Source organism: Hyaena hyaena, unplaced genomic scaffold (assembly GCF_003009895.1).
Source record: "Hyaena hyaena isolate Hyena2069 unplaced genomic scaffold, ASM300989v1 scaffold_25, whole genome shotgun sequence".
Classification (NCBI taxonomy): domain Eukaryota; kingdom Metazoa; phylum Chordata; class Mammalia; order Carnivora; family Hyaenidae; genus Hyaena; species Hyaena hyaena.
The window spans coordinates 5,661,130-5,687,968 of record NW_024080657.1 but is presented as its reverse complement, the minus strand read 5'-3'; the positions used below and the strand labels follow the sequence as shown (position 1 = coordinate 5,687,968).

Here is a 26,839-nt window from a genome sequence, read left to right as displayed (position 1 = left end):
ACATTAGAGATAATGATATGATTTTCTTCTTTGATTTCTTAATACAATATATATAGATATCATATGAATGGATTTCTTCACATCAAGCCAAACTTCCACTTCTAGAATACATTCCACTTGATCATAGCATTTAACATTTCTCAATGCAAGTGTTGAATTCTGTTCACTAACATGTTAAGAGTTTTACACATTCAAACATAAAATTGATCTATAATTTCCCTTTTCTTTCTTTCTCTTTCTTTCTTTCTTTCTTTCTCTCTCGTTCTCTCTCTCTCTCTCTCTCTCTCTCTCTCTCTCTCTGGCTCTCTCGCTCTCTCGCTCTCTTTCTTTCTTTCTTTCTTTTTGGTATTATCTTTCCTAAGTTTGTGTGTCAGTGTTAGGCTGGTTTCATAAAGAAATGAGCAAGCCTTTCTTCGTGTTCCATGTTGCAGAATAATATATGTTAGTACTATCTTGTCTTTAACAGTCGGGTAGCAGTTTTCCTGTGAAAACACCTGGGCACAGCATGCATAGTCCTTGATATCTTTCTCTGTTTCTTCTGTGGAATGTGGTGTAAGTTCTTATTTCTATTAGGACTCATTTTTTCTAGGCATTTATCAGTTTCATTTAGCTTTTTGAAATTTATTTCCAGACATCTAAGGAGCAGTCTCATTTTTACAAATTTCTTCTTTTTCAAAAGTTACTTCTCCCTTGTCATTTCTTATTTGTATAATGGTGTTTTCTCTCTTTTTTATCTTTTTATTCCTTACTATTTTTCTCTTCCATAGTTTCTGCTTTTGCCTTTCTCATTACCTCTTGTATGCTTTTTGGCCCATTTTTGGTTCCTTTTCTAGATTTTTGTGCTAAAAATTTAGTTGATTTTTTTTCATTCTTTTACTTTATCACTGCTCTGTTTTCCATAGATTCTGATCTCTAGAATCTTCATTATATTTCAACTCCACATTTGCCCAGGAGTAAGTCAAAATAAATTATTTTGGAACTTTTCAGGTGGAAGGACCTGTTTGGTTTTTTATTCTTAATAATTTCTAATTTTATTACACAGTAATCATAGAATATTGATAATAATTCAACTTTATGGAACATAGTGGTGCTTTCTTAATTAGCTAATGTATGCTCAATTTTTGTGAATGTGTCATAAGCGTATAAGGAAAAGGTTTCTGTCTGTTAACAGGCTGTAGGGTTTGATGTACATTCACTGGAGCTGCCTAATTATTTTAGCTTTTCTAGGTCCGTGCCTGTCTCTTTTCCCACTTGACCAGACTTATACTGACAATAGTCTATTATTCTTGCATCTCTTGTAGTTTCTACTTCGTAAAGGTGATTATTGTGGTTTTGGTGCAGAGATACTCATACCTGTTATATTTCTCATTAATTGTGGGTTTAAAAAGCGTCCTTTGTTGTATTTAATGCTTTTTCAGTTGTATTCTAGTGTGTCTGATATCAGGATTGCTGTTTCTGCTGGGATTTTTGTATGTAAAATTTTCCCCATTCCTTTATTGTTGCCTTTCTGAATCACTTTGTTTTAGGTATAACCTTTATACACAGCAGATGGGTCTTGCTTTATGAGGCAATTTGATATCCCTTTCATTTAATTGTGTGAGTTAAACCCATTCACAAGTGTTGACATGACTGACATGTTTGATGGCAACTCTAGTTCTCATTCTTTTTTTTTTAAATGTTTTATTTATTTCTAGGAGAGAGAGAGAGACAGCGTGAACAGGGGAGGGTCAGAGAGAGAGGGAGTCACAGACTGAAACAGGCCCCAGGCTCTGAGCTGGCAGTCAGCACAGAGCCCGACGCGGGGCTCGAACCCACGAACCGTGAGATCATGACCTAAGCGAAAGTCGGACGCTTAACCGACTAAGCCACCCAGGTGCCCCTAGTTCTCATTCTTTATATTCTAATTTAATATGTGTTTTCCTTACTCACTTGTGCTAAAATATCTTTTGATATTTAGAAAGGTTTGTACTTTTGTTCTAGTACTTACCTTTGTAACTCTTTAATCCTCTTTTCCCATCTGGTTTGTCAAGATTTTCCCCCAGAATTATTAACGTATACTTAACAAATAAGAATTGTATATATTTAAGCTGTGATGTGATGTTTTGATGCACATGTGCGTTCTGAAATGATTACCACAATCAAGCTGACTACCATACCCATCACCTCACATTGTATGTGGTGAGCAAACTTAAGACCTACTCTCCTAGCAAATTTCAAGCATAGGATACAGTATTATAGGGGCTCCTGGGTGGGTCAGTCAGTTGAAGGTCTGACTTCACCTCAGATCATGATCGCGGGGTCTGTGAGTTTGAGCCCCGCATCATGCTCTGTGCTGACAGCTCATTGCCTGGAGCCTGCTTCAGATTCTGTGTCTCCCTCTCTCTCTTCCCCTCTCCCCCAACTCTCTCTCTCAAAAATAAACAAACATTTAAATAAAAGATACAATATTTTACAGATCTGCAGAATTTATGAATCCTGCCTAACTCTTGGACCAGTATCTTTCCATTTCCTCTGCTCTTCAGCCCCTCAAAACCACCGTTCCCCTCTCTGCTTTTATAATTTCCATTTTTTCAGATTCCATTATGTAAGTGAGATCATATGTATTTGTCTCTCTAAGTCTGTCTTATTTCATTTTGCATAATGTCCTCCAGATTCACCCAGGTTGTTGCAAATGGCAGGAGGTCTTTCTTTTTAAGGCTCGGTAATACTTCTGTATATACCACATTTTTCTTTTCCCTGCTCTGAACATCCCTCAGACTATTTAGCATGCATGCTGATCCTCTCAGTGCTCTCGTTGGGACACCAAAAAAATGGGCTTCTTGGGCAGCATCTTGCCTGTCTGGGGAAGCCAGGGGTTCACTGTGCTCCTACATTCCCCCAGGAAAGAAATCATGGGCTAAGGGGTCTCTCTTGGCACTGGGCTGTGCCACTTTAGGAGACCTGTGACATGAGTAAAATGAAATTGCTCTTCTTACCCTCTTCAGTGCATTTGCTTTCAGACTTTTTGCTCTAGTGGAGTACTGCAATCTCTCTGCTGGACTTCTGAGCTCCCATAAAGGTACTCTCCTCCACGGGTGGGAGGAGAAAACTATATTTCTGTGGGAGGATGAGTGCTGGAGACTCATAACTGCCATCTTGCAGACATCACTGGCTTGTCAGTTTTTGATGGTATCCATTGACTTTCACCTAGTGCCTGTGAACAACCAATGAATTTATCCAACTCTCCTGTTCCCCTATTTATTCTCTTTCTCACTTTTTCTTGCGTTACTCCTGCATTGTCAGAAAATGTAACATTTCTGTGTTCTACTCTCATTTATGTCCCTACCTTGTTTTAGTCTTATATTTAGAATAAATATATTAAATGCTTACCATTAATCCTTTTGCTGAAATTTTCTCCATCCGTTTTTAGTTGAGTGAAATTTATCCTCTTATATATTCCTCAGGAAAGAGTCATGAGCATAGTATTCATTGAGTTATTGAATGTTGAAAGTTACTTTCCTATAGCTTTGATATTCAACAATAACTGGCTAGCTATAAAACCCTTGGTTCATAATTTCACTCTTTAAGTTTCTTGAAAATGCTGCCCCATATTTCCTAGGCTTTTATGTTGGTTTGGAGATATCTCATGGCATCTCTTGCCCTTGTGAATTTGATTTCTTTGCCTTGAGTCCTTGAGAACTTTTTTTTGAAGTTGAATTATATTATTACAAACTTGGAATAGATCTTTTGGGTCTTTGGGTCCTTTGAATATTTCAAGTCCTTTCCACCTATTAAACTATGCCTTCCAAGGATGGGTGAAGTTGAAACAGGATCTTTTTAGTCACTTTCTTGGCCACTACCATCTCTTGGCTAGACTACAGCATACTCTTCCTACTGAGTAGTTTCTCTTATACCATAAGTCTATTCTGTATATAATAGTCTCTACACTTTATTATATTATTTTATTTTTTAATGTTTGTTTGTTTTGAGAGAGGGAGAGAGAGAAAGCCTGGAGGTGGGCAGAGAGACAGGGAGAAAGAGAATCCCAAGCAGGCTCCTTGCTTTCAGCGCCGAGCCTGATGTGGGGCTTGATCTCAGGAACTGTGAGATCATGACCTGAGCTTAAATCAAGATTAAGAAGCTTAACTAATTGAGCCACCCAAGCACCCATAACATTCTCTGCATTTTAAAAAATGTAAATCTGAAAACTTCATTGTTTCTGCAAATAAATCTTTGATAGCTTCCAGTTGTTTTTAAAATATAGACCAAAACTCTATACAGTCTGAAAGGCTCTACCAGGCTTCTTTCTCTGGCTTCACCTCATATCATTCTCCAAGTCCTTCTTTATAATGTAACCGTTCCAGACTTGTTTATATCTTCAACTACAGCATGCATTTTCTCATGTCCAAGTCTTTGTACATCTGTTCCTGGATCCAAGACACATTTTTTTGATACTTCATATATCTAACTCCTACTTATCCCCTGAGTCACAAGTTAAATGGTCTTTTCTCAAGGCAGTGTATCATTTTCCTTCCCATCCACACTTCATGTCTTCTTCTTACACATACTTAGCACCTAATACTTATTCCTTGCAGTGTTTATTGCAACTTGTAATCAGATACTTATTTGTGACCATAGGTATCTAATGTCACAAATATTGGAAAATAATGTGTACATGTTCCATGAAGACATGGATCATGTCTGTTTCGCTCATCCTATAACACTAATACCCAGCACAATGCCTCGCACATAATGATCATTCAGTAATCATCAATATAATCAATAGTGATCACATCAATAAATGTTGATTGGCTGACCAAATGAATAAATAAAGGGATAAATGGGCTGTTGGGGCCCTAGCCAAGTCTTAGAGGAATATTAAGGCGGGAGCCAAAGCAGCTGGGAAAACTAGACTATGGTGTCAGGGCTAATTCCCATTGTATTTACTAGGGTATCTCAGTCTTAGAGAAGACAGAGGCATCAGTTAGGGTAAGTGGGAAAATTGTGTGAAAACTGGGGTCAGAACCAAATCCCCATCCTGTCCATAGGGCAGTCTAATGGGAATAGAGTAAGAATTGTATGTACTACCCAGGTACCTAGGGCTTCTTGGTCAGGGTAGTGGCACAACTTAACCTAAGTCTAACAGGATAATAAGCAGCATCTACTGAAATATTTGATGGCTTGGACACTATGCTATAAGTCTCTGAATTAGAGAAACATCCTATAATTTCAGCAGACGGCTGAAGGATGGATATATAGATGAGTCAAACTTGATCTAATCTTGAAATGGAGGCTATGTGTAGGTAAGTAGGTGTAGACCATGAGGCATTCCGAGAAATAAGGTAGGTGATAGCTTTTTGGGGTTTTTTTGTTTGTTTTGTTGGTTTTGGGGTTTTTTTAGTAAGCTGTGTGTTGTGGGTTGTGCTATGATGATATGGAGTAGTGTCAAAAAAACAGAGTACTGAAAGAACAGGAGTACAGCCAGTAGCTGAAACCAGACTCAGCATTTTGAGAACTTGAAGCAAGCTTCCCACTCTACTCAAATGGCTTTTTCCAACCCTTTCTCTGTTATTTGATTGATGGGGAAATTGAGCCATAGAGAGCAGCAGTGACTTGCTTTATATTGCTCAGCACTAGCAGAGCTTAAGTAGAAGCAGTTCTCAACAGAATCACAACAGTTAAGATATTAAATTCTTCTCCAAGATGATATATACCTGTGTCCAAATTTGCAAGTCTGGATTGGGGAGTAGGATGTGAATGAAGTTAAAATGATAGGGAAAGGAAATTATATTGTACTGTCCCAGAATATATGACACATCTAGAAGTAGGATATAATTAATGGAGATAGAACAGAAAATATACCAAATGTTTTTCCTTTTCCCAAAGCTTTATATAATCTTGGCACAAAGAAAGTACTCATTTCCTGTTTATTGAATGGACTGGGGACTTTGGGTATGTGCACACTGACCAGACTTTCCATATGTTGGGATACAGAATGTCTAGCATGTTCCCGACTTGCTTGCTAACAGTTAAATCACGAAAAGGGCAAGAGAGTGACTTAGGACTTTGTTATTCTGTATCTAATTCTAACCAACAAAGACAAATTGGTTACGGAATTAAAGGTGTCAGGAACTTGGGAGAAAGCAGCCATGTCAACATCATGTTTGTGAGAGCCAGCGAGAGTCAAATATAATGAGACATGCACTCCAGATTATAGAAAACAGCTTTTAATAGATGCGGGGTGGAGGAGGTGGTGTCGGAAATGGCTCACTTTCACACATGCAACTGTGGAAGGGAGGACAATTCTCAGAAAGTTGTCACAAATGACCCAATGAAGGAAAGAAAGCAGCAAAATATTGAAGCTACCCAGATTCCTTTTAATATGACACATTTTAAAGAGAACATTCCCACCAAAGACAGGTTAGGGTTCAGTACTTCAGGGATGAAGTGACGCAGGGGGAGCATGATGTGCTGGTAATATTTGGTGTTTTCATCTGGGGTACTGGCCATAGGTACGTGTTCACTTTGCAAAAAACTTGGCATACTTGGGATGCCTGGGTGGCTCAGTCAATTAAGCATCTGATTCTTGGTTTTGGCTCAGGTCATGATCCCATACTTTATGAGTTTCAGCCTTGCTGGGCTCCACCCTGACAGCAAGGAGCCTGCTTGGGATTCTCTCTCTCCCTCTCTCTGCCCCTCCCCTGCTAACAGGCAAAGGTATGTGGTCACACACACACACACACACACACACACACACACACACACACTCTCTCTCTCTCTCTCTCTCTCTCTCTCTATCTCTCAAAATAAATAAAACTTTAAAAAAAATGATTCTCTGTCTCCCTCTGCCTCTCTCTCTCCTCCGTGCGTGCTCTCTCGCTCTCCCCCCCCCCCAAGTAAAAACTTAAAGAAAGAAAACTTAGAAAATTATAGTTTAGGTTAGTATACTTGTCTGTATGTATGTTGTACTTCAAATGAATGAAGTAATGCTTCTAAAGATTTAGTATACTTCCTTCACACATTATTTTTAAAGACTTATCTTTGCATGTTAGTTGTAGTAAAGATCATACTTCGCTTTATTCATTTAATATTTTCTTACATGTACTATTCCATATTACGTGGCACTCACAATCATTTTTGGTTAGCTTCATAATATTCCACTGTGTGGATAGACCACAGCCTTCTTTACCATGCCTGTAGGGTTAGACTGGTATGTGGCACTTCACTTTCACTTTTATTAAGAACACTGGAACGAACATCTTAGAATATAAACCTTTTGTATTTCAGGTTATTCCCTGAGAATATATTCTTACATGTGAAAAGATTATATTGACTCTCTTTGAAGTCTAGATCCCTATTTACGGATTACCCCCAGCCGTGAAACCTCATCAGACTCTTGCCCATTGTTGTATGCAATAATCTTGCACAATTGGCAAGTTTCCTAATATAGCACTTGTAAAATCTTTTTTCATCATATTAATATAAAGAGATCCTTCTGACCATTCCTCATCTCTTGGTATGGCACCCACCCTGCACAGTTTCTGGGTGATGGTCATCATGGTGGTGTACACCCATGTGCAGACTGCTTTCAGTCCTCAGGAACTCGAGCTTTCTGTAACCATCTCAGGCTTCACTTCACTGACGCTTTAAACCAGAGAGAAGAAATGGAAGCCAACAAGAGTTGAACATCTGCTCTTTCTCCAAACATGAAAACAAAAAGTTAGTTGGCTCACTTTTATTATCATTTTCAGGTCTTAGCTCATTTGTTACTGACACTTCTTTGGCATCACATTTAGAGAGTTCTACTTTATTTTCATATTTTTTATTCGTAATTTTTCCTTCTTCCTGTCTTCTGGATGTCCTTTTGTAAAAAATATTTTTTTCTTGAAATATAGCATTCTTCAAATATCACATGAACACCTCAAATGAATACTTCATATATTTGAGTCATTTCTGCATTTTCAACTTTTTTAACAAAGCAATTGTTTATTTTTAAAAAGAGCACTTTTAAGCATTAAAGGAAAGTAAAGGAAACACTTGTTCCAAAGAACAAGTCATGTCAACCCAACCTTCTTTCTTTGAGAGAGTTCTTAGGATGATAGATTCCGGGAATGTGGTAGACAGAGCATGAGTATCTGAAGTAAGTTTGACCCTATTCTCAAGCTATTTTTGTGGAAAAACACAGCGGTAGGATCCAAGTGCGTAAACAGTTGAGGAAGATGACTAGTTAGATAACCACCACAAATTCTGCTGAGCAATAAATGCCAACCTGGAAGATGGATTCTGGTACATGTCACAGAGCTCTATCAGTGCCATTTTCCAGGTTATCACTTATATTTATGATCTGTATAAAAATATAGAAATAATATTTTCAAAAATTTGCATGTGGTGAAGCATATAAGGACAAGCAATAGTAATCAGAACAAAGAAGATGGAAGTCAATAGCAGAAGTCAGTATATGACTTTGTACTTGAAGTCCAGAAATTCAACCACATTTGTGTATGTAGAAGCAGGCAGATTTTTTTTTTTTTTGCTAGAGGGAAGGTTAATGGCACATTCATCACGATGAATGAAAAACTGGGATGTTGACTATGTGAACAGAAGCCCAGTATCACTAAGAAAAATAGAAAATGGTGATAATCAAGGTAATCATATATTGACAAGACCACATGTAGACTGCTGCTTCATATTCTAGTCCTTTCTCATTAAGAGGGACAAACTGGAGGATGTCCTAGGATAAGTATCAATATTGGTTCAAAGGACTTGAACTCTTATCGTTGGAATTGTTGAAGAAGTAGAATGTTAAAGGACGTGAGAACCATCTTTCAGTATCCAAACATCTCTCCTACACAAGCAAGGGCAGACTTTCTATGGTCTAAGGAACAGAATCAAGACCAACTGGGGGAGTGTCGTACTTGAGTTTGTTTAATCAAAGTGACAGTTTCTAGCATTCAGAGGTATACTTACAGAAAATAGACTCTGCTGTAGACATTTACCGTGTCTTCCCTCACTTAAGTTAGGCATTGCCATAGGACTGCTTCTAATCAATGAAACTCGAGTCAAGTAAGTGTAGTTTCTGATACAAAGCATTTAATTGCCACTGCCCAGCTCCAGCATTCTCTTCTCCTGCCTCAGTGAACAGTGAAGCCTTGTGTTAAAATGGAGGTACCAGCCTTGGTCTCTGAGTGACTACAGTGGTTATAGTATCCCCCAACCACCACTACTACCCCACCTCAGACCCATTCACGCACCTACATTGGACATGTTGGTTTGAGTGGGAAATAACACCTTTACTCTTTCTCGCCTCTGCAATTCATGGGTTTTGTATTTCTTCATAACCCTGATGCAATATTGTGATCTCATATAAGAAATATATTTTTAGTCTTTCAGATGACCAAAATATATTTCTCATATGTATTTGGTGTTTATCCATGGCTTCAGCTTTCTAATCCTTAAGAATTTCCTAAGTGTCAATGGTGATAAAGGTGTCTTTTGATATATTAATGAAGGTGACTCTTGGACCCCACCCAAGGAGGATGCTGGTTGCCAGGAAGATCAACTTCTGATTAGATAGTAGGAACCTTGCAGTTTAATTTTACAGGTTCATATTGACTGGGACCTTGTCAAATATCTGTTTCAGTCTGTGCAGATAGATGCATTATTTACTTATCAGCATAGTTTCCCAAAGATACTGTTGGTGCCATCTACTAACACATGCCACAGTATACCCATCTAGTATCATTGTTAAAGTTGTCGTCCTGTGCTGGGCAGTTGTAAGATTTGATGTTTATAAGCGGTTCTGTCTGGGAAGAAGCTTATGAGGTAATGGGAACCGGGAGGTGAAAGGTACAAAGTATGTACGTATCCTGAAAAGAAATGAAGAAATGGAATTAAAAGGTGAATACAGGGGTGCCTGGCTGCCTCAGTTGGTAGAGCATGTGATTATTGATCTGCGGGTTATAGGTTCAAGCCCTGCACTGGGAGTAAAGATTACTTAAAATCTTAAAATGAAAAAAAAAAGTGATTCCAATGGGGCAAGAAATGGAAAAGAAACTTTTTAAATTCTAATTACAAATACATATGCATGCATATATATGCATATACATAGCGTATTTTTTCTTTGTATAACAAACTAAGCCCACAACTAATTAATTGGAACCTCACTTTTGTTGTTCACAGGAGACCAAAATCAACTGCGTTCGCCTGGCTACGAAAGGTATGTTGGCATGTCCTTGTCTGTCTTCAGCCATTTAAGTACTTCTCCTTCTAGCCACACAAAGTTTAAGCAACAATTACTAAAAATAAAGGAAAGAATTGTTTCTTTTCAGTGAAAAATTGTTATTTTTACTGGAGTCATTTGCATCTAGGTATTAATATATATCTGTAGTATACATTAATAAATAAATATATCATATATTAATAACAGTGCGTAAAACATAGTAAGAGCTCAAAACATACTTGTTGAATCAGTGGATAGATGGATGGATGCATTCATGGACAGATAAACGGACTGACAGACCCATGGACAGACAAATGGACTGGTACATTAATCACTAGAGTGATGAATTTAAATTCACTCACATAGTCTTCTACTATATATTTTCATTATATTTGGGTTTGTGCTTATGTGGGTATTTATTGAGCATGTATCTTAGACCTATTTTCTGAGTTCTGTGCTTTTTTTCAATTGGGTTTGGCTTTCACAAATGAGGTGATAGTGTCGGTGCCTTTAATAATGAGAAAACAAACACTGCATTGTTATGTAGTTGGCATTTTCAATACTTATCCCCAAAACTAAGGCAGCATTGTTCAGGCTCATCACTTTTTTGTTTTCCTAATTATAATTGAATTGCCTGGCCATTTCAATTGGTACATGTTTCTGTTTATTACTCTTTAAAAAAAAATCAATGAATGGTTTGTTATCATTTAACCTATTACAAGGTTGAGTGGTTAGAAATCAGGTTTATCTTTTTGTTATAGAATGGATATTTTTAACAGCTATTTTCTCCATATAAACACATGAAAATTGGACAGTTCTGTTGTTCCCTGCATTTATTGACAGTATATATAGTTACATAGGATGCTTCCCCAGAGATGACAATTATAAATAGACATATAATCATAGGTATAAACCATAGACAAAGACCGTGACCCAAGTGCATACATAACTAGGTGAATATATACATGTATGCACAATCATACAGAGGAAAATGCATACATATGTGTGGGAAGAGATAGAGATGAGGGAGTGGGGGAGATAGAAGTAAAGGAGGAAAATATCTATGGTTATTTCACAAAATATACCCCAAGACGTATCACTCTTGTCTTCCATAACTTTGAAGAAAAGCATCTCAGTATGTAGGCTGAAAGGGGAAGATGATACAAGAGGAAGGAGAAGACAGAAGCACCAAGGACTCACTGTGATAAGAAGCCCCTCTGATTTCACATAAGTCATGAGAGGCCGGCGTGTCCCTAACTTGTTCTCTCTCAGGAACTCAGGCTACTGGACAGACAGAGATAAACTACTCTTTGTGAGACAAGGAGAATTGATGGCCTGCAAACAAAAGTGACACAAATCACAGGCCTTAGCAGGCTTTCCCGCTGAGGAAAACAGATAATCCAGGAGGAAGAGCATCATCAATTGGGTAGCATTAGAGCTCCAGACTCAAGCAGGACAGCCAAGTGTCTGCTGCATCCCATTTAAAGGGGCAGCGGGGAAGGAAGGAAACATACAGGGAGACCTCCTTCACCCACCATGGCTCCCCTCTAGCTCTTGACTTCTAGACAAGAGAGGGGTTGACGTGCCCTCCATGGGGGGAGGGCGTTGGTATTCTAAGGATACCCTCTGGGACATAAGCCCCCCTAAAGGGTACTTTGTTGGATCCTATTTTCTAAACTGAGAATTGGGTTGGATGGGCAAGAGATACATATGGGGACTTTGCAAGAGAATAATTAAAACTACTTCTGGGGCAAGTTCAGGATCCACTGTCCTCATAGTCCTAGAGACCCAGCACACCACACTTCTCTAGAGCTGTATCGCTGACCTGCAGTAGAACTTCAGTGGCCTTGAAAGAGCTAGAGAGGAAGACTTGTACCTCTTCTAAGCATAAGGACTTCTCCGCCCGTTTGATTTGTAGGATACAGTCTTCTTTAGTGGGGGTGTGCACGTGCAACATGTGGGTGTGCGGAGGGATGGGAACAGTGAATGAATGTGGATTCCCAGATGACCGAGCCCTAGTAGGGCAGGAAGGAGTCAGGAGTCAGAGGTAGATTCCCAGACACCCTCACTTTCCAGGTCTCTGAGGCGTGGCTCTCAGAGCACCTGGAATAGGACAGAGAACTGGGCAGTGGAAGATGCCAGTCTCCCGGAGCCCCAGAGAGTCACCCCTCTCAGCACCACCTCAGAGAAGAGGATGCTTGGTGAGAAAAAGCCGAGAAAGGACAAAGGAAAGGAGACCTGTGTTTGGTTGGTGTCTACTCTGTGCCTCACATTAGCCTTGGAGCATCTGGGGTTGATTAAAGGGAGACCCTCTCTAATTCCATGCACTCTTCATGAGGACTCTGTAGCAAGGATCTAAGGCCAGGAATCAATATTCGGCCCATCTCTTTCCTGAATCAAATTTCCCCATTTTGTGGGTTTGCTAAAAACACTATTCCTTTTAATAGAGAAAAATAAGATAATGGGAATTCCACAGGCATTGGCAGTTTCTAAAGTGCCAGTGACATATTGCACTGGCCACTCGGCTCACTCCAAGCACTTGACACCTGTTTGTCGTCATGGCACCTTTTTTTGGGGACTGCCAGATCACATGTGCAAACTCAAGCCACTGCTCCACTGATGTTTTTGTCCCTGTCTCTGGTGACTCCTGATGGTGTCTGTGGTCACCTCTTGAGTCCCACAGAACAGAAGGGCTTCCAGGGAGAATGTAACAGTCCCTAGCACTCAGGCAAGGTCTTTCTGACCTGACCCCAAGCCCAGTGCCTCTTCTGTTAGATTGCACACCTGGCTCCAGCATAGGGCTCTAACCCTTGTCTATCTGCAGCATTCCTGTTAGTCACCTGAACTCTAATGCAGTGCTGCCCAGTTTGGAGGGTTGCAAAGCAAGGGACCTAAAATAGTTTTCTGTGGCTGCTGTACCAAAGTGCCAGCAGCTGAGTGGCTTAACAACAAAATTTCTTGCCTCACATTCTGGAGGCTGGAAGTCTGAGGTCAAGATGTCAGCAGGGTTGGCTCCTTTGAGGACTGTGAGGGGAGGATCTGATCCATGCCTTTCCCCTAGCTGCTAGCAATCTTCGTTGTTCCTTGTTTTGCATCTTGACATAATATTCTCCCTGTGGGCATCTCATGTCCAAGTTTCCCCTATTTTATAGAGACACTGGGTACTGTTAGATTAGGAGCCCACCCTACTCCAGGTTGACCTCATCCTAAATTAACTAATTACATCTACAAGGACCCTATTACCAAATAAGGACACATTCTGAGGCACGGTGGGGTTGGGATTTCAACATAGGAATTGGGGGATGGATGCATAGTTCAACGCATAACAGGACCTGTGCATTTAGGGGCGGTGTCTTTGTGGTTTCCATCGGAGCCTTTAATTGTTCATTATTCACAGTATAATTCCAATGGCTTTTAAGTGTGTGCAAGGAGCAGGAACCAGCCCTGTCAGAGGGGGGCCCTGGCAGTGGGCCGAGGTCTAGATTTGGCTTCTGTTCCCTTGGGAAGCTGAGTGAGGCTGCTTTGGGCAGAAGAATTGCAGGTTCTGTGGAGGGAGCCCTTGGCAGAGGGTAAATACAGTGGGCCGTCTGCACATACATGATGCCTGGGTCTGTGACAGCAGGACTCTTCTCAGACCCTACATGATGGTTTATCATCAGGTCCTGATCTAGTCATGTTTCTGGGCCCTGAGCAGGGCCTGCTCTCTGGGACAGCCACCAGCCCTGGACTAGGAAGATCTCTGATGAGGAGCTCCTTGGTCTTAACTACTAACTTCCCCATTACATTTTGCCATTGCAGAAGTTCCTGGCACTCCAAAAATGCCCACTGAAATGAGTAAATGCATTTGAAGCCAGCATCTCACTGCAACAAGAGTCAGAGACCTTAAGAGTCTCAGTTGATCTTCCTGAAGCTCCAAAGCACTATATTTCAAGTTATCCCATCTACCCATTCACAGAACATGTTTTTTTTAACATTTCTACTGTCAATGGTTTCATGATAAACCTGTTCTTTGTAGTAAAAGAAAAGCCCTTATTTGCAGTCTTTGTTGATCTCCAAAGTATAAATATCCCCACCATGTCCAATATCAGGTTACCAATGGTTTAACAACTGGCTTGCAAAAAAGTCCAGAGTGTTTAAAACCTGGCTCTAGCAAGCTAATACAAGCCAGCTCCAGTACACCAAGGCCTCAACCACCCAGTTTGTTAGAGGACCAGATGATATAGTAAACGTATAAGTGTTGTATTTACTGCAAGGTGTTTTGGAAAAAAATATTGTAGTCTGCTCAGTACCTTGAAAGGAACTAGGAAGGGTTTTGTGGTGAGCCAGCAGGCATGGTTCCTATCCTCTAGTGTAGAAACAGACCTTGCATGAGTGATTTTAACAGATAATAATGGATTATGATTACGATCAGTGCTTCCAAGTAGAAGTGAAATGTACTGAATGGGGACTAAAGTATCATTGGTGCCAAAGCCCCAGGCAGTAATGGCATGTATGTTCCTGGGCCATCATCCAGGGCTCTGCTTCTCTGGGACTGGTGCAGTATGGGAGACAACCCTTCCATTACCTCTACCTCTACCCCTTCTCAACTAACACTGGGAATTACACAGTATCCAGAACCTCAGACTGTGAGAGGAGCCACACCCCTAGCCCAAAGCCCATGTAAAGAGCCAAGATCCCTATATGTAGAGGATTTAGTGGGTAGGGATTTGCATATCACCAGAAAACCACAAACTGAAGGCACAGCTAAGGGACTGTGAGGTGGAGTTTGATATTTGCTAGTAGAAGGGGTGATTCTAACATCAGGACAGGCTCACCTCAAAAGCGTTGAAAACAGTCTTTTTCATTGATGGAAGGGTATTATTGCCCCATATTCACATTCTTTTTTATCTTGTTGTTCAGCCAGGGGTTGCTTGTTATTAACTTTGGCTAGAAATTTAAAGGATTAGAATATGAGGTCAGCCATAGTAGGGAAGTGGAATTTATCAATGAGTAGATAAAGGCAAATGGGAGCTGTCTTAAAAACAGTTTCCCGAGAAGCAGAACCTGAAGCAGGGATTTGGGTGCATGTAATGTATTGAGGGAGGGCCCTTGGAAGAAATCTGTAAATGAAAGAGGGAAGTGGATAGGTAAAGAGAAAATATTAAGCAAGAATCTGTTAAATAAATGCAAGCCTAGGCTAGATGCAAGTGTAGTATAAATTTCTCCAAAGTTGTTCTGCTTTGAGGCAAGAAGATCGGGATTTCTGCCTCTCCCCCTGTAACAATGAGTCCTTGGTACATCCCCCTTTCCTCACCCTTCTCCCTCTCCTCCATCTCTCAGGTGGCTCCAGGGGAAATGGCATCACTGAGCTTTGGCACAAGTCTCTGGAGAAAGTCACAGATGTGAGCCCTTAGTCCCAATACCCACAGCAGTGGGGGGGGCGGGGAATAGTACACCAACCTGGAAAGGGGATCTGGGAGTGGCACCAGTGGCCTCCACCACATTGCTCTTGTTATACAGAGGATGTGTTTCATCATCGGGTTGAGGGATAGGAAAAAGCTTATGGAATTGCTTCAAATTCAGGAGCTAAAAGAAAATCCTAAAAGCCCTCTGCTTGGGACACTCTACCCTGGGAATTTGTTTAGAGCTATAGAGGGAAAACTTCAGCTAATGGGCAAATAAGCATTAAGTTTTTGGTTTAGAAACAGAATTATTATTATTCATTCTCCCGACGGGAGGGCAGTACAAAGATAACAATGAGGTTTCATTTGTGTAGTTAAAACAGGAATTGTGAGATAGAGCAAGTAAGCGGGAGGTACATGTAGACCCATCAAGTAATGTTTACCTCATATTTGGAAGATGAGGGATGGGCTCAGTTTCAGAACCAGGTTGAAGATGGAAGGTGAACATGCTCAAAGAAGATAGAGCATGTAGAGATGCGGTGGGACACTTAGACTTCCAAGGTGCTGAAGCTTAGGCTGGGGGGGAAGGGGGCAGGGAACAGCCTTTCCTGTGGAAGATGATTATCCTCTGTGGTGGAAGGTGCCCCAGGCTACAGCTGCTGAAGGAGGGACCTGAGCATCTCAGTTTATGCCTTTCTGACTCAGAGCAGGCCAAGGGAAAAGTGGTTTCTGATCTAGAACCATACCAGTCAGTTTCTCCTCCAGAAACTGATGTCCAGTTCCACCCAAATCCCTCCCCTGTCTGTCTTATTCTCCCCTGCCTTCCTCCATTCACTTTGCTACTTTCTCTTGCCCATGCACCCTGCCTCCCCCAGATTTCCCGGCATGATCTGACCCCTTACTACCTTTCAGCCTCTCCCAAGCTTCTGTCCTCTTACTTATCATATTCTTCCAACTTACTGAGCTCCTTCTAACTTCAGGGCCTTTGCTCATCCTGCCCCCTCTGCCCAAAATTATCTGGCCACCGTATGTGCCTGCTAAACAGGTAAATATCCTTCAAACTGCAACATAGACACACTTCCTCAGAAAGATCATCCTGACCTCCAATCTAATGTATATCCCCAACATTTTCCACCTGAAATCATACCCTGTGCTTTTTTTCATAGCATTCATTTTGACTTGCAAATATGTACATTTTTTTTGTTTGCTTGCATGTATAGTGTATATCCCAGACACATTCTAAGTGAAATAAAAGGATTTTGCCTATTTTGAGCACTGATTCTAGCATACTTTGGTGCTCAATAAAATATATTGAATGAACAAATGGATCAATGAGTGGATGGATCAGTTGATTAATTGATGGATCGATGGATAGATGGATGGATGGATGGCAAGCTAATGGGTTATTCTTTCATGGCCTCTTTTTTTTTTTAATACAACCTACTTGTTAGAACTGTTCTCTTGCAAGGTAGGAGTAAAAAGGAACAAGATGGAGAGCAACTCTGTATTCTACAGTATCCACTCACAGGAAGGCCAGCTAGGCTCTGCTTGGGTATTTGCTGTCATAGGGACCTCAGTACTGGCCCAAAGAGTTCCTCCCACCATGGGAGGACACTTCATTTGGAGGGAGCCTCAATACCATGAGTCCATATTGGCTCCCTGTTAATTCTGCCAATGTGTTTTTGAGGCCGCATAGATCCTGTCTGCCTTTCCTCTTTCCAGAAGATAAAATTTGCTTTCTTTGACTTTGTCCCCCTGCCCCACTTAAGGTCAAGCAGGTACTTGCCTGTCTGCCCTCTCCCTATTGGAACCTCTCTGGTCACCAGCAGACAACAGCACTCTCATCTCTGGCACCAGCCACAGAGGGAACACAGCTGGCTCTGCAGACTCCCGCTGGGTGCGCCCGAGTGGCAGTTAGAAAAATCAGCTTTGATTTGATTTGCAAACTGAGCCTAGTCATTGAGACAAAATAAATCCGGAAACCCATAAAGCCATTTGCAGAGTTGCTTTGTAGAAGACAGCCACAGTTTTAATCTAGTAAACACTCTCTAACGATCCCATTAAAGCAGCCCCCTCAGAGTAGGTGCTGAAAGCTGAGCTCCAGAATAATGAAGCATGAGATAAGAGGCCAGTGTTACCGGTAGTTCCACAGCGCCCTGTGGTAGTGATGGGACTAAAACCATTGTCCCAACGGCAACAGGCAAGAGGCGTGGGCAATGGTCTTTTGTAAATGTGGCTTCTTTTTATAATGGCTAAGCCTGAGGTAGGACATTTCATCCAGCATTTTCTCTTCTCTCTTCATAATGGATTCTCACCCCTGCAGAGACTGGCAGGACAATAAATACCCATTCTCCAGTGAGATGCCCTCATTTTGCAGATGCTAAGACGGGAGCCAAGAAGGAGAATGATGTGCCCACAGATTCCTTATCCGTAGAATAAAATGCCATAGGTGGTATGAGGAGCCAAGCAAGATGTAGTTATTGTCTGCTAAAAGATAGGAAATTCCAAGTGCCTGTCCTCCCCTCCTCTGGTGACCCAATTCCATATGGAAGGCTCTATCTTTATGAAGCTTCTTTGAGATGTTTCATGGAATAAGTACATAAAAGGTCAAGAATATAACAGATTATAAACATCTTGAGCTTCCTTCCCATTCTTCTGAACCTTCTCTGACAGGAGATGTAGAGACTCAGGACTCTCTCTGTTCTTCTCTAAGAAAGAAAAGCCACAGCCCAGGCTCTAGTCATTTCTCATACAATTCCACAGATCACACATTTATCAAATGAACTAGGCTAGATCCAAAGTGCAGAAACAGGCACAGGAATGATGCTGGTCTCAGCTCTTGGTACCTAACCTCTTCATCGATAGGTTATTATGTTTAAGTGAGATTCTACATAGCAGTCATATATTTTTATTGACTAAGTATAACATTTTGCTCATGCACCTGCTACCGTTTGAATGTAGCACTTTTCCTTTCCTCCTGATCTACCTAACAATTTCAGGAGGGACTCGGGACCCCAGGATGCCCAAATCTAGTTGTGGTAGCTAGAGTAGAGACCCCAGTGAAGGATTACTCATGTGAGGCAAACTGTAGTGAGTCAGTCTATTGGAAAACTCTTGACTCTTGTTCTGTCCTTAGAAATCCTGTCAGAATTTCAAAGAGGAAAGGCCAGGATGTATGCTGGGGGTTATAGTAGGTTATTGCTATTTTTCCCTAGCCAAACCCAATAAGGTGAATTTTCCACAGTGAGGGTTCTCAGAATTGCTTGAGCATAACAAGATCTCCTTGACCCTTGGCCCCTTTTGTTCTTACCAAGTGTCTTCAAGGCCCTAAAATACCAAAGGAATAATTTGGCTTTCCTGAAGACTTTGTGACAAGATAGAAGAAGATTATATCATAAGTAGATTAAAATAGCCCAAAGATGACATTCACATATCCCAACCCATTAATATTTTTCTTTCTACAACTGCTGGTACATCTCTCTAGTCTTCTGTCCGTCTACTATCCCTTCTCCTTAAACTGTTCAAACTTCTTTCCCGACACACACATACACACCTTTTCCACATACCACTCAGAAAGACAAAGCTGGTACAGTAGAGTCCAGGAAAACAAAATCAAGACCAACACTTGTCCTCTCAGTTCATCCATGTGAACTAGAAATGAGAATTATCTACCTAGGACCTGGGACACCTGGTTGTCTTGTTGTCTTGAGTTGACCTTAGCTCAAATCTGATGCACCAGAGCAGTTGTATCTCAAAGGGATACAAAGGGATAGGAAGCATTTTAAAATCATGAGTCAAAGAAAGGGGAAAATGTTTCTGGAGACAGGGTTAGAAATAAAGAAAATAAAGCTCTATTAGAGCTTTCTCTTTTGGGTTTCAATGTAGTGTTGAAGGAAGGGATAGTGAAGGAAGCTAGCAAAAATTAACCATCTGTGGTACCATTCATGGTACTGTGGTACTGTGTACCAGTCATAGTGCTGTGTTTGTTCACGTGAGTTTATAATGCAGTGATAGAATCAAAGCCTGGAACGTATTACACACTAAATAGTGGTCATCATTATTACCCTTACTAAAGAAATGAAGCAGTATAAGCCCAGAAGGGTTGAATAAAGAACTCAAGGTCCCACAGAATTGCAGCTGAGCTCTAACTCCAAAGCTCATGGCACTCCCATGACACCATTTTGAATCTTGTCAATGACATAGATTGGGTGAGATTCTGTGAGTCAGAGTCCCCTGTCTCATATTTGTTAACCCCTTACCTTGCCTCTATTCCAGTAATAGTTGATAATAGAATCTTCAGAGCATGATGGGTCTTTTGTTTCTCTTTGGCAGTGTCCAGGCTAAGTCCTGAAATCTGCTGCAGACCTGGTGCCTCAAGGAACCCTCAGCTTTCTATACAACTGCAATATATTGAAGCTAATAAACCAAGAAATTAGTTTGCCTTTAAGGTTATCTACTCTAGTGCCATCTTTAGTCCATTAGCATCTCTCCAATTTCAACATTCTTTGCTGGAAAAGGGAAAAGAAGTCAAAAGTCAGAAAGGAAGCCTGAATCACTCATAATTCTGATCTTTTTCTTCTTAGTACAGTCTTAATATTTTCATTAATGGATGACATAAATATATATGAATATATATGAATGGAGGCTGGAAACTATGAAGAGAGTGGGGTTATTAATCCTTTAACAGAAAACCCATGTGATGGGGAAACCAGATGACAGAAGAGAAAGCAAGGGAATACAACCTTTTCTTCTGCTGGATTAGTCAGGTTAGTCAGGCTTTGCTGCAACAACAAATTAATACCCAAATATCAGTAGCTTAATACCAGAAAGGTTTCTTTGTTGTTAACCCATCTAACATATATGTGGCCTCAAAAGACCCCATAGGAGGGGAAAAGAAAGTATGGGGATCCACCTGGATCTTGAATACCTCACTTGGAAATGACTCAAGTCACTTCTGCTTACATGGCCTTGATGAGACTTGGATTCATCTGTGTGACTAAGAAGGAGTGATAGGCCAGGCACCAGTAAACACTACTCATCTCTACACAATACGTATGAGCCCATTTCCTGTTCCCACTCCCTTTTGTGTCCTGCTGAGACCCATGACCTATCACTCGTCTTCTGCTGCTGCACCCACTAAAGAGACCTCTTCCCATCCTAACACCTGTGCAGCTATACTTCTGTGTCTGCCCCTCATGGCTGGGCACTCCTGCCCAGCAGAGTTGGAGCCCTAGGTGGTAGGGCAGGGAGGCTCCTCTGGGCCTGTCAACCAAACTAAGGCTTTAACTGTTTGTTTGGGTTTTTGTTTAATCCTTAAAAGAACTTCATGAGATAGTTATTATTATTCCCATTTCATAGGTAGGGAAATTGAAAGTCAGAAATGTAATTTTCCAAATGACATTTAGGTAAATACTAAACCAGAATTGCATTTCTTCATTTAGTTTTTGATAAACATATGTTGAGTGCAACTTAGTGTTAGTAGTAGCCTCTTGTCCCATAGAGGTTAAGAACTTTGTCTTTGGATTTGGATAGTCTGATTCTAGGCTGGAAAAGGCACTTAACTGCTCTGTGTTTTGGTTTCCCCATCTGTAAATCAGTGACAATAACATCACTTTATGGGACCAATGTAAGAATTTAATGGGCTAATGCATATAAAGTGCTTCATGCAATGCCAAGCTTATAATAAGCGCTCAACAGGTAGCTAGTGGAATAACAAAAATATAAATTATATCAATATAGCATGATAAGGGCTGCAATGAAAGTAAATTTAGGATGCTGTGGGAGCAGAGAAGGGAAACATAAATCACTTGAGGATATGCATTCTCAGGTACGTGGTTACTGAGACAAGTTTTAAAAGAGTGACGGTTATCATATCAAACAAGGCTGGAGAGTCAGGCAAGGAGGTTTTCTGAGTTGATGAGGAAGTAGCATGTGCAGATCATTGGAGGCAAGAAAGTATGCCACTGAACTTGAATGGGCCAAAGCAAAGGGACAGATGCCAATGTGACCAGAGGGCAGGAGTGATCAGAGGTGGGGGCTGAACTAGTGAGCGAGGCCAGGACACCAAGGACACTGCGTAGCCCCATCTGATATATACGGACATAGTCCTGAGACCATGGGAGTCCTTGGAGGTGCCTAAGCAAACTGCCTTTGTCCAGAAGGCCACCCTAGTTACAGCTTAGAAGATGGATCAGAGATGGGGTTCCAGGGCACAGACAAGGTGGGAGCATGGGAGAACAGGTAGGAAGCCCTTGATATGGGCCAGGTGGGAACATGTGAGTCATGTCTTCTCTCAAGCTTTCTATTTCCTTTTCTGACATGTGAGCCACATCCTGCCTATCTCAAAGGTGGGGGAAAATAATAAAAGAGACACTCAGACTAGGGGTTGGCAGACTTTCTATAAAGGGCCAGATAGTAGATGTTTGCAATTTTGTGAGCCATGTGATCTGTCACACCTACTCAGCTTTGTCATTGCAGCACAAAATGCAGCCATAGATAATAAATATAAAATGAGAATGTGACTGTGTTCCAATATAACTTTATGGACATCGAAATGTGAATTTTGTATAATTTCATATGTCATAAAATATTACTCTTCTTTTTGTTTCTTTGTCCCCCAACCACTTAAAAACATAAAAACCATTCCTAGCCCATGGCCACAGGGAACATTGGGAAGCTAGATTTAATCCGCAAGCCATAATTTACTGACCTCTGACTTAGTGCTTTGAAAATGCACAGTTCTTCATACCTTTAAGGGAAGGATTTTATGATGACAACTGAGTGGTAGTTACATTTTATAGTATTTCATGACCTTGATCAAGCTTGGTGTTTGTGTGAATTTTTGAAATTATGTATTTCCTGTTTATCAGTTGGTCTGGAACACTTTACCTCTCTCTCTGTTTGCATAAGGAAGGGCTTCATACAGTGTTGTTGATGAGTCACTAGAGGAACATGCAGCCTCTTACCAAGCATAAGACACCTTCCTGCCTTTTGTATCATTTTCTTTATAGAAACAAGTGGTTGGTTTCAGAGGGCAGGAGCATTAGTCATGCAAACCAGGGATGGAATACGGCCTCTGCCAGTTACTAGTTGTGTGACCTTGAGCAAGTTACAGTAGTTCTCTAGTTTACTTCTTCACTCATTCATTTATCCAAATATTCACAGAGCCCTACTACATGCCAGGTACAAGATTGCCTAGTAAATGGAATGCTGTGACTACCTTCAAGGAGCTTACAGCATCAAGAAGGCAGCCACTAATAACACAGCAAGGTAATCACTATGTAAAGGGAAGACTAGGGTGTGATGGGAGGACAGAGCAGGCCATCTGCTCCATTCCTGGTGAGATGCTCAAGACTCCCAAGAAAGAAATTCCAAACTGATTTCCTGAAGGATGAACAGTTGCCGGGCAGGTCGGCTGTATTGCCAGCCAGGTAACAGAGCAGGAAGGGAGTGCATTCCACACAAGGTCGATGAGGTTGGGTAAGGCCTACAGACAAGAAGGTAGAGGGCTGTTGATAACCGAGAGGATTTCACTGCCCTTGGGGCAGAGAGTGTAGAGGGACAGGCAAGCATCTGTCATTGAGGGTCTGCCAACTGGTAGAGGGGATTTGATATTTACCTTACTGATGCCCTTCAGCTGAAGGGTGGAGAATGGATTGAAAGGGGGCAAGACCAGAGGCAGTAAGACCAACAGGAGGCTGCTTAGATAATCCCCAGTGAAATATGAGGGTGGCTTCAACCAAGGGGAAATGAAATTGGGAGAGAAGGAGGAGGAGGCTTCCAGAACCTTCCTGGAATATAATGACTAAGGCGTGCTGAGTAATTAGAAGTGGGAGGTCAGTAAAAAGGAAGGGTAAAGGATGACTCCCAGATTGCTAGACTGAGGTGCCATGTGGGCGGGGCTAGCATTTATGAGGAAAGCAGAGATTGGGAGAGAAGACACCAAGTGGAAAGATGATATGTTCATTTGTGATAATACTGATCTTTCTGGGTTGCTCTCAGTCTCAGAAACACTGTATGTGAGGTACCTGGCATGTCGTGGGTGCTTGATAAATGCTGACTCTTATTGTCGTTTCATTTTTAAAAATCGGTTTCGGGCCTTGTTATGTTAGATCACGATGTTCTTTTGCTGTTAGCGTGAGCTCTTCAGAGCCACAAGAACTATGGTTTTGTCACCATGCTGCACGTTTTCATGTGTGTTTCTTTCTCTCCTTCTCTTCTGCATGCTGCCTGGGGACTGGCTTCCTTGTGGTCAGCACCAATGGGCAGCGCCCAGGTGACCCCGGGGACTCCACTCTGCCTCCTCACCACAGGTGACCACCAGAGCCCTGGGCGGGTGGGAAGGGATTGAGAGTGGCCCTCGCTCAGGGCGTCCTCCAGGCCAGGTGCACCAGAGAGGAGCTGGCAGTCTCTCCACCCCACCCACCCACCCATCCATCCGCTCATCTATGCTTCCAGTCACCCACTCATTCACCATCCACCCATCTCTCCATCCCTCCCCTCATCCATGCATCTATCCACTCATCCATTCTACTAGTGCTTACTAAGTACCTACTTTGTGCCAAGCACTGTTCCAGGCATTGAGGGAACTGTTCCAATGATGAGGGGGAAAAGACATGTTCCTTTGCCTTTCTGGGAAGGAAAAGAGCAACACAGATCAATGTACAAACTGTAACCATGAGTGGTGCGACAAACGAGAGGTGTATGGTGTTCAGAATAGACAAATACATATACCTGGAGCAAAGGGAGTGTGTCCCCAGGAAGTGACTGGACTGTGGTCTGAGGTTGGGGAAGAAGTTGACCTACCACATCTGTGTTTAGGAGATGAGTAGATCCGGCTGTGATCCCAGCCTCCCATTTGTCCCAGACAGGCCCTTTATTTTTTTTTTTTTAATGTTTATTTATTTATTTTTGAGAGAGAGAGAGAGAGAGAGAACACACACAGGTAAGGGAGGGGCAGAGAGAGAGGGAGACAGAGCATCTGCGGCAGGCTTCAGGCTCCAGGCTCCAAGCTGTCAGCGCAGAGCCCAACGTGGGGCTTGAATCCACGAACTGTGAAATCATGACCTGAGCCAAAGTTGGAGGCTTAACCTACTGAGCCACCCAGATGCCCCACGGACAGGCCCTTTCAATGTGATGATGTCAACTTCTCCTGTGTGTTAAGCAGGAGTAATCATGGTTACCTCTTAGAGGGCGCCATTTGTTCAGAGTCTCTGCATAGGCAGCGTCTTCTGGAGGTGTATTCTGAGACCACACAAGATGATGAGTGTAAGAGGGGCTGGTATGGGAGTGCCCAGTCTAGAGTAGGTATTTGTTAGAAGTAAATACCCGCTCCTTCCCTTGAACACACTGCAGTTTGATTTCATGTCGCATAAACACCCATCACTCTTCAAAGACTGGGAAGCAGAGCCCATCTGTGTCAGAGGCTGATGCCCATTTCGGGGCCCTGCAGACAAGGGACACTGCTGACCTAGAGATTATGCCTCAGGGGCCCATTCTTGTCAGTACAAGTCATTGGTGATTTCAAATCTTTAACTATCACCTCTCTCGAAGTTGTTGCTCAAAGAGTGGCCTCTTCTCTGACTTGTGTGACTTCTCTGGCCAGTGTGTCAGAGGGATAAGGGGTGTTCTGGACATCCAGTACCTCACCATCAGCTTCTGTCCACCCCGTTCCCCAATTTCAGAAATATCCTGCTGGGGCACCTGGGTGGCTCAGTTGGTTAAGTGTCTGACTCTTGATTTCGGCTCAGGTCGTGATCTCATGCTTTGTCAGTTCAAGCCCCGTGTCAGGCTCTGTGCTGACAGTGCAGAGCTTGCTTGGGATTCTCTCTCTCTCCCTCTCTGCCTCTCCCCCCGTCAAAATAAATAAATAAACATTAAAAAAAAAATAGCACCGCTATTGAATGTCTCAGGCTGGGTTCTCTAGACACAGAGCCTGAGATAGGGATTCTGATGCAAATCATTCATGGAGGAGTATTCTCATAAGAAAGTGAGGAAGACAGGGCAGAGCAGGGAAGAAACTAAGTGAGGATGCGGAGGCCTGCACCAGCCAGAGCCCACGGGGGCCTCTGGAGTGTGGGAACCACCCCCACCTGGAAGCCAGGGGCCAGCAGTTGTGGCACTGTATCAACCAGCCGTTGGCTGTGGGCTCCTATGCGAGTGAACAGCCTCCTAGAGGGGTGACTGGCCTTTGCCTTACGGCACTTCTGCCGGGAGGGAGGTATCCGTGAGCCTTTAGCAGCCAGCACATTTAGCATCTGGAGATGAGGTATGCCAGCTCTGGAAAGGAGATCTGGGCAGAGCCTTGGCCCAGCCCAGCTTTCCGTCCATCGCTACCGCCAAAGCTCAACATGTCACTGCCAGCGCCCCAGGAAGGTCATCCTAGCTACTCACTACCTATGCCACTTTAAATAAGTTGCATAGGATTTTTTCACATGCAAATCTAATTGTCACACTTCACAGTCATTTTACAGATGACTGCTAGGTGATCCTGGAACGTGCCCTGCTCACAGCAGCACATAGTAGGCCCTCAGGAAATGTCAATCCCCTACTACCCCCCATCCTAGGCCCACCAGCCTCACCCTCACCTCCAGGGCTGTGTGGTCACAGTGAGGGGCCAGTGAGTCCACCACGGTGCTCACACCCACTTTACTGAGAAACCTTGCTTTTCCGGGGCACATTTGGGAGCTCTATTTCCACTGGGCCATTGTTCTCTGGGATCTGTTCATGTTGAGCAGTCTGATAATGTTTTCTTTAAACAGAGCCAATTCCATATCAGGCACATTTGTTCTTACCTCTTGCCTCTGAGGTGTCTGAATGTTCCTCCTCTGACAGGTTTATTTCATTGTGTTCCATTTGTTTCTCGGCCTCATTTGATGGGTGAGGTGCCTGCGAGTGTTTCTCTTTGAGCAGAATGTGCCTTTCAAAAGGTGTATTTGTTACTGCTCTTCCCCTGGTAGCAATAGGACTGATGTAAATAATAACTGCCATATTGGAGTGACGAAGAGATTAGACTGTAAGCACCGGCAGCCTTGTTTCAGATCAGCCCCAGCTCAGAGAACCGTGGGACCACATTGTGTGGCAGGGACAGGCTAGCATTCAGAGTTGAGGCTGTGTTCGGCTCTGGGCTCTGCCCCCCTTCTGGCCTGGTGGTGGCGGGCAAGTGATTGTCTTCTCTGGGCTCCCCTCTCTTCTGGAGAAGTGGGGATCGCAGTGCTCCTGGCCATAGTTAATCAGGAGAACTAAGTGTGATAGCAGCCTT

The 26,839-nt window shown here is 42.3% G+C and overlaps 1 protein-coding gene across 1 annotated transcript in view; it reads left to right on the top strand.

Annotated features, from left to right (window-relative positions):
- Positions 1-26,839, top strand: part of PTPRT (protein tyrosine phosphatase receptor type T) — an 803,437-nt gene that overhangs the window by 594,133 nt on the left and 182,465 nt on the right. Inside the window, exons 16-17 of the mRNA XM_039227066.1 lie at positions 10,159-10,195; positions 23,835-23,891. Coding sequence (XP_039082997.1) covers positions 10,159-10,195; positions 23,835-23,891 — 94 coding nt within the window. The remainder of the gene's footprint in view (positions 1-10,158; positions 10,196-23,834; positions 23,892-26,839) is intronic.